Consider the following 14,864-nt stretch of genomic DNA (forward strand, 5'->3'; position numbering starts at 1 on the left):
CATCATCAGAGAGAGAGAGAGGGAGAGGGAGAGGGAGAGGGTGGGGTAAGAGAGAGAGAGAGAGAGAGAGAGAGAGAGAGAGAGAGGGTGGGGGTGAGAGAGAGGGAGAGGGTGGGGGTGAGAGAAAGAGAGAGAGAGAGAGAGAGAGAGAGGGTGGGGGTGAGAGAGAGAGAGAGAGAGAGAGAGAGAGAGAGAGAGGAGGACCAGTTGCTGACAGACTCCCTCACACACTCAGGGCAGCAGGACGGAACAAACATGGCTTTACGGCAGAATGTGTCTCTCCAGGTCGGACTTTTGGTTCTCTGTCTCACATGGGGAGGTGAGTGGAAATGGGAAAATGACCCTTGTTGTTGTTGTTGTTGTTGTTGTTGTTGTTGTTGTTGTTGTTGTTGTTGTTGTTGCTGTTGCTGCTGCTGTTGCTGCTGCTGTTTGTTTGCAGGGTTCCCTTTAGCTTTGAACAGAGAAACTATTTGGGTGGTTTGAATTGGTCCTGTGCAAACTGTTAAACATGTGATAGTCCAACCCTCCCTGTTTGAGGTCCTTCAAGAAAGAAACAGCTTTATACTGCAGCTCTCAGATGGGAAGGGCCGGCACTTTTGCATACAGTACAGCACATTCAAAAAATAGTACAACATTTAGTTGAAATAGTAATAAAAAAATCGCTTCAACAGAGAGTTTGTAAAAAGGTGTTTTGTAATATAGATTATTCTCATCTTGTACAAATAAATAATAAAAAAATAAAAATAAAATAAAATAACGCTTAAACAGAATTTCTAAGAAAGCATAATTTTATTAAAATAATAATAATAATAATAATAATAATAATAATAATAATAATAATAAAATAAATGTATGAACATTTTAGATTCAGAGAGTTTCTAAGAACATACACTCACATAAAAATGAATGAAAATGATTAAAAAATTATAAAAAAAAACAACCCAAAATGTTATATCTTCTAATTGAATGTATGTTGACTATGCCATTTGAGACATTTCCTTTTCCAAAAGATCTGAGCTCAAAAAGATCATAGTAGGGATAAACAAAAAGAAAAGAACAAAAAAATGAACTTGGAGGCTGTGCTTAATGTGTGTGTGTGTGTGTGTGTGTGTGTGTGTGTGTGTGTGGGTGCGCGTGTGTGCGTGTGTGTGTGTGAGGGTACAGTTATACCAGAGGCAGGGCTGCCGACTCCAGGAATGCAAGTTGTGGCAAAAAGTTTATAATATCCCTCTGCACTTTAAATCCTAGAAGTGTAAAGTGAAATCACCACAATGACATACCATGGATGCATGTTGGATGACTCCTTGGCTCACAGTGTGAATTATGCCAAGTTTTAATGGAAGTATTTATTTTTAGTCCGTGAAGACGCTGTGTGTGTTCTTTCTACTCATGGGTCTAAATAAGCTGCGATAAATTGGCTCTGCTCAGCTATGCACACACACACACACACACGCTCACACGCACACACGCACGCACGCACGCACACACACACACACAAAGACACACATTCACTCTGAGCGATACAGACTGCCAAGCAAGCTTCTCTCAAACATTTGGAGGGGAAAAAAAAAAAGAATAATAAAAAAAAAAGAAAATCAAGAATATGTCGACCTGTGCAGATCATATGCTTTAAATTTAGATCTGCTGCAGCTTATCATCTGCCAGCCCCACTGTCCCGCTGTCTCCCAGACTGGACTGACTCAGTCAGTCTATGAAGCCGAGTTCCGACTCAGTTCTGCGTTTACATGGGACGCATGACTGAACTTGCAGATGTTTTGTTCCTTTATTTTGAGCGTGTGTGTGTGTGTGTGCGTGCGTGCGTGCGTGCGTGCGTGCGTGCGTGTGTGTGTGTGGTTGTGTTTTTCTCGGGCTGGTTACTGGGGAGGGACGGGGACAGTACTGTCTTATTTTCCCTTGCAGCTGTGCTTCTGTTTGCTCACACAAGACACTTTAATGTTGTGCTGAGTGCTCGTTCACCTCCTGCGCCGCACCGTCCGCCCTCTCCTCTTTAAAAGCCTGGTTTGTTGCTCCCTCCGAGACCCTCTTTCCTCCCTCCACCCCCCCCCCAGCATTGTGCCAATCTTCTGTTTGAGGGCAGACCTGACCTTTGTGCCTGATTCCTTTTCCTCCCCCAGATTCCTTTTCCTTTGCTTCCTTGCACATCCTAACCCCCTCCTTCCTGGACCTTCCCCTCTCCGGCTTTCTCACCTTACTGTACCTGCCTGGGTCAAGTCTGAGCACGCCCCGCTGGCCCCAGAGTCTTAACTTCCCACGCTCCGCTTTGCTACTTTGTTATTTGTTTCCCTGTCATGCAAATGGACAAATACGTCTCGGATGCACTTTGAGATGTGCATTTATGTTTCCCACCGCTGTGTAGGCAGCTCAAACCAAAACATTTGCCACAGGTTTTTCTACGTCATTATTAGCCCGTCGGGGACAGCGCTTTCGGTGATTGGTGCCTAATATGGCTTTTACCAGAAAAAACAATTATCTACAGACTTCATTTAACGCTGAATGGAAGCTTCGAGCTTGATACTGCGTGAGAACCGACGGCCCGAGGCCAGCGAGAGAAAGACGGGCGACGTGCCAGATTACGACCCCCGACGGGACACAATTCACTCCCCCGGTGACATCATCCAATCAGCGAAGGTCAAAGGGCGCCTCACTTCCGACCCCTCATTACGAAGACGCCGCTTTTATACTGTTGCTAAGTGCGACGGGCCCTGCCCCGGTTACAACTCCTGCTCTTTCGGAAGACGGGAGCGGTTTACAGACAATACCAGCCTTTGTTGCGCCTCCAGCTCAGTGGAGGAGACGGAAGCTCAGCTAATCTGGCAGATGATCGGCATAGGACAGAGGACATGAACCGAAGAACTGAAGCCCCTGCACTCGGATACGTCACCCAGCGACTGTCACCCAGCGGGTGTCACCCAGCGAGTGTCAGCCAGCGAGTACCCACAGTGCAACACAGGAATGCCACCGTTTCCCTCCAAAGCACTTCCTCTCCATATGTGCCGGTGCTATTCCCGCAGCAAGTTAAAAAAGGCTTTGAAATCGTGGAGCTTTGAGTTGTCAACGGAACGATGGCGTTGTAATTGTTAAACAATGGTTTTATGTATCGTAGGCATCCAATCGGCCGGTACGCTTCAGGATTCCGCGCAAAACAAAGTACCGACGCGTCAACGTCCATGAATACGGGCATTAAACATTCGTAGCTGCTTCGGCGGGCAACCCCGCCAACTACGTCAAAGAGGTGTTCAGGACAGATGTTGTAAAGGACACAGTATGCTGGAGGAATGAGGTGAAGCGTTTCTGTTGGGCAGCGCGGGCAGGTCAGAGGAGGCTTTGTCTGGGCCCCATGGGTCGGTGCATCTTCATCGTGACAGAGGGCTGATCCGTCCCGCCCGCTCTGTTTATCTGTTCCCGTCGCAGGGAGACCCCGCGAGGAAAAATAAGCGGCGCGCCCTCTGCTTCTGATCGCCGGCGGTATCCGTCTGGAAACGACTCCAGGATTTTAACAAGGAACAAGGAGGTTTTTTGTTTTTCTTTCCCGGGAGCGCGGTCGCCAAAGCGTACAAGAGCTCCGATCGTGAAAACAAAAATATGAAGATGTGGTAACCGGCAAATGCAAAACGTGACAGAAAACCCCCGAAGTACACAACAAATGAAGGAGGGGAAATTTCAGGTTGAGTTGTGGACACCAGGGCGCGAATACTTTATGGAGGATGGTTCTCGGTGCTCATGTATATCCAGGGCATCCCTGAGTGATTTACCGACGGGTCGAAATGGCAACGTGTGTGTGTGTGTGTGTGTGTGTGTGTGTGTGTGTGTGTGTGTGTGTGTGTGTGTGTTGTGTATCTGTCTTAGTGAGTTATTAGTATTTGTGTTCCGCGTGGAGAGAGTGCATGTGTTGGTAAGAACCTTGTTACTGTCTGAGAAAGGTCCCTCTCAATCTCCCTCCCTCACCGCGGTACGCAGAGGCACGGCTCGCTTCATAAGTCTTTACCATGTTAAATAAACAGTGGCTGCCAACCCCGATACATATCCTGACTTAACGGAATCACATACGCACGTAGGTTTTGAGTGCAGCGTGAGAGGTGGCAAGTTGGCTTTTAACGGACATTGACAGAGTCCAGATTTAAACATCTCGGCATCGTCATTCTCGACGCACCGAGTGGAAATGCTGATAGAGCCCTTCGTGTTGAATCATGAAAGAAAACCAAAGGTTGTGTTTTCGATGGATCTGGGTCCAGATGTGTACCTCTGCACCCTGTCATGGACTGATGCTGTGCACTTTGGAGCACGAATCTTCGAATGCAAACAGTTTCCTTTCACTGTTTGATCTTCCTATGGATGGGAATAGCTTCCATTATCACCATTACGTGGGTCAATACAGTGAAGGGGGGTGGGAGGTGGAGGGGGAGGGGGGGGGGGGGGGGGGGGCGGGGTGGGGTGGGGTCCTGGAGAAAGATCCTGGAATCCTTTGTTGTTCTCATCAGCATTGGGTTTTGTGTTGTCAGCCCATTGAAACCAGCGTGGCTATTTGTTCGACATTAAACAACAATCAGGCAATCAAGGATTGTTGAATGATATCTCCAAACACTGAATGTCTACAATTGCCCATTGTACAGGAAGAAGGAAGGAAGTGTATGTTTTGTTTGGACTCTTTGTGTAGGCTTATCAGGCCGGCCCCTTGTCAGCGTGTTTCAGAATTTTAAAAGCTGTATTTGGCTTGTTTAGCCCACTTGGAGATTGCTGCCGATAAAGGACATCCAGTAATGTTGAACATTTTCTTAATTTGAGAGTAAAAATGGCTTGTATACGGAACAGACAATAAATAAAAAGACTTGAGCGATTCACATGGCGGACGATGGGTGGGGGCGTCCTTTCATCTCATAGGTTTCACTGGAGGGTCCGGCGGCACGTGTCTTTAGGGCGCCTTGATTCACTGCTCTGTGTCTGGTTAGGGGGCACATCCATCCAAACCAGGAGGCTTTGAGGCTCTGAGGCTTGGAGGCTTGGAGGCTTTGAGGCTCGTAGGCTCGGAAGCTCGGAGGCTTGGAGGCTCACCGTTAGATGCTGACACAAGCCTCCACCTTCCCTCCCGAACATAAATGATTCCACTTGGGCTCCGCCTCCAGCCTTTGAAGCTCCTTGAAGGGTGCAGACAGGCGGCGGCGTGCACCTGGAGCCCTCATGCTCCCATGCACGCTCGGCGCGAACCAGGCCCATATCGCTCAACTTTCGATAACCATGTGTGCGCATGAATCCACGCACGCAACAATATGCACGCGATCAGTGGTGGAGAGTAGGATCAGTTTGGGAGACTTTCGACTTTGGCGCCACTGCATTCCAACGTAAATGTCTATACTTTCTGCTCTAGCACTGTCACTGTCACTGTCTTTTTGGTTTTCTTTCTATGTTTGTAAATGAACACCTATACTAATGATTGAAAATTGTAAACGGATTATACAGGAGTTAGTTAAAGGCCACTGCACACAATCACATTCAAACATGCACTGGTAACACACACGCATGCACACGCACGTTAGCACGTACACACACACACACACACACACACACACACACACACATTACACTGCAGCACCTTTATGACCCGTTGTAATCACATTCTATTTTTTGGATTTGTTGGATTTATCGCGCTCCGCTGCTGCGACACCAACCTAGGAGTAGACTAATGCATCCCATGAGCGGAGCTCCCTCAAGGCCCGATTCACTCAATAAAAGTTATTAAAAAGTAATTATCTGTTAAAACATGACATTGTTAAGCTATAAATTGCTGAACTGCTTAATAAGTATTTCCTCTGATGCAGCATTTTGATGCAGGGGCCTTGAAACTGCACTAAATCACTTTAACTGTTTGTCACAGAGGTTTTTCGTGTTGAGTCATCAGTACCTTTTAAAAGGCCAACTGATATATTAGTTTCATCCAAACAAAACTACAAAAAAATAAAGATAATAATCTAAAATTTGTATTTATTTTCAATTTTGCCCTTAAATTTCAAGTACCCCTGATAAATAGTGTGAGTCCTTGCTACAAACTCGCCCGTGGATTTTTTTGGTGCAGTTTTCGGCTGCTGAGACAAAAGAAACAAATGCTGTTTGCGCTGGGCGACAAAAGAGATGACATCGCTTTTTGTGTAAGACTGGAATGACCAGAGGTTTGGTATGCAATTAAACGAGACCGAAAATAAAGATCTATAAAGGAAAAGAAAAACATTTTGGGCCACAAGGATGGATCTATTCTTTTCGATCCTATCAGACTTTAAGCAGAATATTAGGTTTCTTAGTTTCTTAACGAGACAACCCGCTGGATCCGAGTTGCGTTGCAAAGAAACTCACACCCCAGCAGCTTGTTATAATCTTTTTTTTACGGCTTAGGACTCCTGCAGACTTAAAAAGAATTCGGCTTCCTTCAGCTTTACTCCTTCCAGACCTCCGGGGCCTCGGCCGCAGGCGTTAGGCGCTCAGAAACCTAACCACACAATCGAACACGACAGGTTATGAAACACCACCTTTGCCGTCCGTCCAATGGAAGTTAATCCAACGTTATGACATCACAGCTGTAGAGCCCCTCCGCTCTGTGTCGGTACAATTTGATTGAAATTCATATTTGATGAGATGGTATTCCCCCATAGCCAGGTGGAGGTGAGTCGTGAAGGTCACGTTGTGAAGGTGAATACTTCACGCAGGCTTCACCCTGAACGCCCTATAAAGTTTTTCGCTGGAGCTTACATAAATCATTAAAAAAAAAGAAAGACTGATAATATTAAGACTCATCAACGGGACGGCTTGGGTAAACAGTCACCCTACTGTTTTTTTTTTTTGTTTTTTTTCGAACTGATTCTGGCTGCGGCTTTTTTGGAACTGGACGTGAGTGACCCAGTGGCTCTCTAATCTCTCTCCCCAGGTCAATTTCCCATAATAGCACATCAGTATGTTGTACCACTTTGGTTGTGTCTAGGCTTCAGCAATGATATAAGCAATAGACGTTAGACAACAGCAGACAATTCCTAACACGAGAATATAAGCATCTAAAAAGAGATCCTGAATGAAATTCGATTTTTTTTTTTAAGTCCTTCAATGGTTTTGGCTTCTTTCTTGGTTTCCTGGCAGATATGCTGTTTTCTTTTTTTTTTTCGGCCCCGGTCCAACCAGTTGTCCGATCGTGTCATTCACACCGACTCCGGTGTCAGGATGATGGGTTGATCTACGGTCTCTTCGTATTCGGAAATACCGCTTTCCAAACCATTCCGAGGGTATGGGGCTTTCGGCGGGCTGGTGTAATCAACACCATTCACAACACCGTTCACATTGCTGGATGGGATGTGTTTCGCATAGAAAACGTATAAATATCTGGTAAAAAAAAAAACAAGAATCTTATGAGTAAGGCCATATTCTTGCTTTGTCATTTCTAAAGCCCTTGTAAAATTAGCAGGACAATCAGTTTCACCCATCACGCCATTAAACACAGAGAGTCAACTGGAAAAGGTCAAATTCCAAAGCTCCACATATTTACCGGTTACTTCAGCGTCAACACTATTTGGCGAAGCCCATCGCCGAGCAGAGCTGTTTACATCAAAACTGTTAAAGCTTTGATCCCTTCCAACTTTTGAATTTGATACCCTAAATGGAGATTATTTCAAGTTTTTAGTCCAACAAACCCTTGTAGAATGTCATTGCGCTCTTCACGTTTTGGCCTTTTTCTGCAGGCTGGAGAGGAGCCAGCTCTCGCTCCAATATAAAATGCGGTGAGTTTGTTAGGAGCCAAAACGGGTCTTGAGGTGAGACAGGGGAGCAGCCAGCGCTCTGTGGTCGGGCTGGTTGGCGGCGAACGTGGTTTTTCTGATGACGCAACGCTCGTAGCACACAGCGACTCTAAGGAGGTGACGACACAAGCGCAAGAACACGGTTCAAGCGCAGCCCAAAGCACCGCGCTGCAACGCTGGAAGGCCTGCTAGTCGGTGTTTGAAAATATGGAATTCTTTTTTGCTGTTTCCATTCAGGCACGCCCGAGGTATGCCCGACTTCACACCACCGTGACACCTCTACTGGTCCAAGAAAAAAACAAAACAATCAAATCGCTCGATCGGGCATGCCATAATAACTTTTCGGTTTAGAATGGAGCCCTGGGGCTCGTAGTGGACCCCACTCAATGCGGACAATCGTATGGATTTACACTTTAAGCAGAGTTTGCTTTCAGTATATCTGGACATCGCACACAGCTTTTCTTTTCTCGGTCTCGGGGCCAGACCTGGATTATTATCTTTTTTTTTGTCTTTCCCACTTTCATTCATGCGCAGACTGGTGTCACGGGTAAGATCCCCAATAGGACAAAACCCTAACCCTAACTTTCTGCGTTCCTGGTTTGTTGTTTTGGTTTTTTTTTGGTTTATTTGAAGCCTTCCTTTGTTTAGTGTTTTGGTCTGGCATCCTCCCAGCCCAGCCAATTTGCGTCTTTTTTTAATCTCCCCGGTTCGAAGGCCGTCTCCTCGCGGTTTTCGGCCCATTTTATCTTCACTCCGCCGACTGCGTGGGACTGAACCCCGCCGAGGGGAAAGCTTCAATGGCATCGTTTTTGGATTTTTTTTCTGTTGCGTGTTGAGCCTAAATTTCCGTTTCATTTCTTGCTTTCATGTTGTGGATTAATAAATATGATTTTCGCATTAGCCCGACTGTCACCCGCTCTGGTAGAGGTCCCTCATCCAACCTGAATCACGATGTGAATCGTACATAATGCGTGACACGGCGTCGGAATTTTGATTTTTGCAAAAGATAAGAACTGAGACTATTGTTCTCTATGAAGTTTGCTTTGCGAGAACATGCTTCTGGAGGAAAGAACGGAGGGCTGAAAACTGCTGCTGCTCCCTCGATACATATTAGGCCCAGATATTCAAATCCGGCACATTTTCTGCACTGGACTCACAACGTCATTCAGGCACAGAGTGGATCGCGTGGATCCAAAATCAAAGTTTTCACGCCACGGCCGCACGAGCGCGTAGACGAGGACGAACCCTCCAAACCCCAGGATCATTGCTGCGATCGCGCTGGGGGAGAACGGCACCAGCGCAGGCGCTCGAGAAGCCGTGGCGTGTTGACGCCCGATCATACTTTCCCTCTGACCTTTTCCCATCGCGTTGCGAGTGTGACACATTGGGAGGAATTCCAACTGGAAATTCCCGTGCTGTGCCAGCGCGGAGCGCGGAGAAAGGAGATTAAAGGAGCCAATTCTGAACCCTGCCTTTATCTCCCTGATGTCCCCCTTCGCAGCGAGGGAGCGATTTTTGCGCATTATAGAGGCAGAACGAGGCACGTGCTTCTGACTTTTGGGGTGAAATAGTAAACGTCCGTATAAAATGATTTAGAGAGCTAAAAAAAGAAATCCCTTTTTTTAAATTATTTTCCCAGTTTTACTTGGTTCGTCAAAGCCAGTCGTCATCGCAGATCGAAGGAATTTAAGACAGTATATATGGCTATTTCAACTCATTTTGACGTTTATCGGGTTTCGGCGTCCTGGGTGGAATACAGGGCCATTGATGAAGCAGAAATATCCGCTAATAAATGAAGAAGAGGTCCACTATAGACGTGCAGCGATCAATCATGAGCTGCTTTCCTTTCCTTTGTGGCGCCATGATTTATGCCGTCCTTAACCCCTTGATTCTCGCTCTGGGGTCAAAGAGACACACAGAGGCCCCTGTGTCCCCCGCCCCCCGGTATTAATGTCCTAGAGGTGAACCCAGCTCTCCCTGCGTGGTGCTAGTCCAGCGCAACCCCTACTCTACAGTATAGCTACTATTGTTGTTTTTAATGTCCTAGCTCTTAAGTGTACTGTGGTAAAACTGCACAAAACTGTTATTTGTTACTGTTATTTAACCCCCGAGCCACCAACATATTTCACGTACCCATAGCAATGATCAACCCATTGGATGATGCCCCCGACGGCAAAGTCGCAGGGGGGAAAAACAAAAGGAAAATGTGTTTTTGTAACCCTGCAGAAACCTGCAGTCTTACAAAAACGTATTCTATCAAATCACGTAGGAGGAAATTGTTTTGTCCCCCAAAAGGGCCCAAAAGATCGTGTCTGATGTGTCCCTGTTCTCCGATTTGGAGAATGAAATACATTACCTTTAGGAATCATGACTTTCTAAGAATGGTGTCGGACCTGAAAACCAATTTTGTCGCCTCAGGGTAAATCAATCCTATGTTCAGTCTTGGCACCTGCATGCCTGTGTAGTGAAAACATTGCTTCACATTCACTTCCTTTCTACTACAAATGACGGTGTGATCAGATGTTCCTGGGATTGTTTTGTAAGGTTTCCACGTCGGTGCGCCAGGCGGCTCGGTTAATCACTGTCCTGGAGCGGTTCCCGTTCGAGCGCCAAGTGAGATATTGATAACAAACCAATCACCCACCCGAGTCCTTCGACGCCCACTCCTCGTTGTGAGGACTGAACGGTCCTGGAGCCTGAATTTCCTTCGTCGACAGGTTCTCCCAGGTCGTCCTTTGGGGGGTCTGGACTGAAAGGTCGTAAGTGGAGAACAGTGGGAAGCGCCCGATCGGTGTCTCCGCTTCCGTCTGCCGCCCCGCCCCCTGGTTCAATACGCTGCTTAATAATGAATGTTGTTTTCCTGAAACATGGCTTTGTGCTGATCTAGTGCACATTAGGAGCCTTTCAACCAGATGCAACCTCTTAGCCCTGACGCCTCGAACCTGCCGCTCCACGGGGGGGGGGGGCTGCCGGGTTTTCCTCCCCGCTTGTGATGGCAGCGGCGCACAGAGCTGGTTCTCATCATCTGCTCTCTCTTTCTCTCTGGATGATCAGAAGCAGTTCTCATTTATGTACGTTTCCCAGCGTGCAAAAGCGGCGCTATTAATATTTTGCGAATAAGCCACCTAAAATTCTGTTAAAATGAGCCGCATGGTTGGACCTCTAGCAGGGATGATCGAAATTGTTTGTTTCCATAATTATTTGTTTTCATCCGAATTTAAGTAGACATTTAAGGTCGAAATGCTGCAATGAATAGAATATTAATTGAGTGTGTTGATCAGTTGAGCTGGAAAATGAACTGTTTATCTAAAATCTTATATGATCTGATATTAATTTTTAGAACCAATACCAAGAAATGCCTCTCCATCATAAGGTAATACTATTGTAGGTATTGTAGGTAATGCTATTATACACTTAAACCATGATTTATGTGGCATAAAATTAACCAAAAAGACAATTTGATCGTTAATCGCAGCTATTTTAGGACGATGAAGCGTAAACAAATATTTCACGCTCACGACAGCACTAAGTACATTGATTGGTACTGACCAATGTGAAATTGAAAGAGTAAGTGGCGCGCTTATAAATCACACGTATCGCAGTTTATTGAGCAGCAGAGCGAACCTCATATCACAATCTCATGCCATTGAAAATCTTTTTCCCCCCCTGGTCACATGCGACGTTCGGCACCACGTAGGCTGTTATGATTTGATTCAGCTTTAACTCAATTCATTTATGTCACTACATTTGTTTGGGCGAAACAGCTGACGCGGGACAAGGGCCCCCTTTGTTCCGAACCGCCGCTGAGGGCACCTGGAGGCGGCGAACACAAGATGTGGGACTGACTCCCCTTCATACGTTACCTCCCCAGCTCGGAGAACCACGTCAAGGGAACCACGGAACTTCGCTCCGAGAGTTTTGTCACGGGAGTTACATTGAGGTTATAGTTCCTCTGACAAACGGCCCGAGTGATTATTAAATCTTTTTTTATCTGCGTCGCATGTTTGATATGATTTAAAATGAAGATAAGCGTTTACCTCCATGGTCATCTCCAATGACATTTGCATGGCCAGTTTTGATCATAAAACGTCTGATTGCCACATTCGGGGGCCTTCAGAATGGCTCAATCGGGGATTGGATAACATCCCTTTCGTTTCCTCAACACAGGTAGTTTCTGCATAAATGGCGAAAAGCGACACAAATTGATTGCTCCAAGATCAACAGACGCAAACAAGTCGAGACGGTCATTGAGGGTCATTAAAAAATCAGTATTTCCCTCTGATTCATTCCTGCTGCATTCAGGAAACAAAGCAAGGGTCAATGGGCAAATAGTTTTCTGTCTGTGTGTGTGTGTGTGTGTGTGTGTGTGTGTGTGTGTGTGTGTGTGTGTGAGAGAGAGAGAGAGAGAGGGAGCGAGAGAGAGATCTGAAATCTTCCATGCTTTCATAGTTGTCTATCTTTAGCCTGTGCCAGCAGCGACCAACTCACATCCCAACATGCTTGTGAGGCGTCATGGGATCTCTCTCTCTCTCTCTCTCTCTCTCTCTCGCTCTCTTTCTCTCGCGCTCCCTCTCTCTCTCTGCCTCTCCCCCTCTCATTTTCCCACTCTTACTATCTATCTATCTATCGATCCGTTAGTCAACCTCTAATCTGTCTATATTCGGTTTTTACCCTCTCTCACAACCTCTTCTCTCTCATACAGCTCCTTTTCCTTCCGTCCGTCTGTCTTTCTCTCCACCTTTCTCTCTGTGCTTTATCATCCCTGGTGATCTAATAAAAAAATACTGTTCTTGCTGCCCTTTCCCATACTTCTGTGCAGAGCGTGTTGTTTTTTCTTCTGCCTGCGTACCCAGTGGCTAATTTGGAGACCAATTTCATTTTTTTTTTTTTTTTGGGTACGTGGGACGTGGGAAAGAGAATAGAGGGGAAGTTCTTCCCATGAGTGTGTGTGGGAGCCGGCAAGAGTGGACTACTGAGTGACACTCACACACGCACCCGCGCGCTTGCACACGCACGCACACACACACACACACACACACACACACACACACACACACACACACACACACACACACACACACACACACACACGCACACACACACACACACACACACACACAAGCAGGCAGCGTCCTGAGACTTGAGACTGCATTTAAGAGCGATCACATATTCCAAAGAGGGCATCCATTTTTTTGACATCTCGTTGTTGTTCTTATATTGAAGGCGAAGGACTGGTAGACGTTGTGGTCATGGGAAGCTGACCGCATCCCACACCAACACAGGAGTCGTGTACAACACATTTTTTTTAAGTGGGGGTAAATCTAAATAGCTGGCTTTGGAGCCTTTGAAGAGAAGGGAGTGTGGGATTTGACCAAGTATTATCAAAGGCTCTTTGGTGTGCATCTGCTGAAGGAAGACCAAAGGAGTCCGTATCAAAGGGAGTCCGTCAGCCCGCGGTGGCAGCGGCGGCGGTGGTGGTCTTCACAGCCGGACCTCCGGTCTAATCCTCCCAGCTTGGACCTGGGAGGCAATGCTGGTCAATCATTACCCAGGGTCAAGTCCAGCACTTTTTTTTTCAGGAGCTGGAAACGTGACCAGAGAGCAGGGAGAGCAGGTCATCTCCTAATTGGAAGGTTGACGGCTCGATCCCCGCCTCCTCCCGGTAGCCTGCTGAAGTGTCTTTTTTTGGCCAAAAGCGTTTTTGGAGAATTAATGCTGATTATGATTTCTATGAATGAAGGTTACCTTGAAATTTGCTCAAAGTTAGCTTAACAGTATTTGGTTATCAACGTAGAAAGTCAGGGGGTATGTCTCATCAAGACCCGACACTAGCTTTTAGAAGTGGTTGCCAAGTTGGCAACCATGCATCAGCTTTTGGTTGGAATTTTATGCACTCAGACAACAAGTGGCAAAAATGGTAACCAGACCGCACAAGATGGTTGACAGTGGCCAAAATGTGGCCAACCGTTATTGTCGGGTCCTGCACTTTTCAACCCAAATTTGTCCAGTCTCATATTTGAACTTACACCTCCCAGTTCACAAACATACCTGACGTTGACACTTTCTCTCATTTAGCTCTTGGTTTTTGTGGAAACCCCAATGCAGCGTAGTGGAGTCATTCTGCTGATGCCGATTGAGAAGAGGTCCCTGATGGATGGAGTGCAGTCTGGAGCGCTGAGAAACCCAGCCCCGGAGTTAATGGTTGCAACAGGTGTCTTGCTGAAAAGGAGACATTTTAAGGAGATGGCTCACCGAGGGGAAACCAGAGCGCACTGTTACTCCCTCCCTCCCGCTCTCCTGTTGTGTGGTCCATCCCAGCCTCCCTAACGTGTTTGTTTTCTTATGTCTCCCCCCTCCTCTGCCTTTGAAAATCGTTAATTCTGACGGAGTGGGTACGGCGGGAATTCGGGCTCCAGCACCCTGGAGACGTGTGTGTGTGTGTGTGTGTGTGTGTGTGTGTGTGTGTGTGTGTGTGTGTGTGTGTGTGTGTGTGTGTGTGTGTGTGTGTGTGTGTGTGTCTGTGTGTGTGTGTGTGTGTCTGTGTGTCTGTGTTTGTGTTTCGAGGAGGGAACGAGGCCCGGTCAGTGTGACCACCCGTCTGACCTCGCCGCCTCTCGGGCATCATGGGAATTTGGTGTCGCTGCAGCTGCTGCCGTCAGTCTCATTGTCTTCTGCACACGGCCAGTAACACGTCACCTGAATTCCACGACCGCGGGAAACAAACTCCGTTATAGACGGGTCTGTACCATCAAATGTCCATTACAGCATTGCATATAACAGCTAAAATAATTCAATAAATATATGAATACCTTGTGGGTGGGAATTAGCAATGCACTTGTACCTAACTTGCTCCTCTCGAAACGAATTCCTCTGCAGTCTCTAAATGCTAAATGCTATTTCTGTGTGGTGCTGAGAGAGCAGGCCGAGAGAGCAGGAAAAGCCATTGATTTATATCCAACCTGGTTCAAGGTCAGTGCAGCAAAGTCTGTTTGTTCCTTAATGGCTAACAATGTCTTGGACTGCAGCTCAATAACAATGAGCATGGACAGTTTTCCAGCTGCCAAAGCCAAACTA

General features: G+C 46.6%; 1 protein-coding gene across 4 annotated transcripts in view; it reads left to right on the forward strand.

The window, feature by feature from the left end:
- Positions 1-206: 206 nt before the first annotated feature.
- The window catches only part of mcamb (melanoma cell adhesion molecule b), a 34,904-nt gene continuing 20,246 nt past the window's right edge, over positions 207-14,864 (forward strand). For all 4 annotated transcript variants that reach the window (XM_080006970.1, XM_080006972.1, XM_080006971.1 and 1 more), the window contains exon 1: positions 207-319. In XM_080006970.1, coding sequence (XP_079863096.1) covers positions 256-319 — 64 coding nt within the window. In that variant the 5' untranslated portion in view covers positions 207-255. The remainder of the gene's footprint in view (positions 320-14,864) is intronic.

Source organism: Zeus faber (assembly GCF_960531495.2).
Source record: "Zeus faber genome assembly, chromosome: 9".
NCBI lineage: Eukaryota > Metazoa > Chordata > Actinopteri > Zeiformes > Zeidae > Zeus > Zeus faber.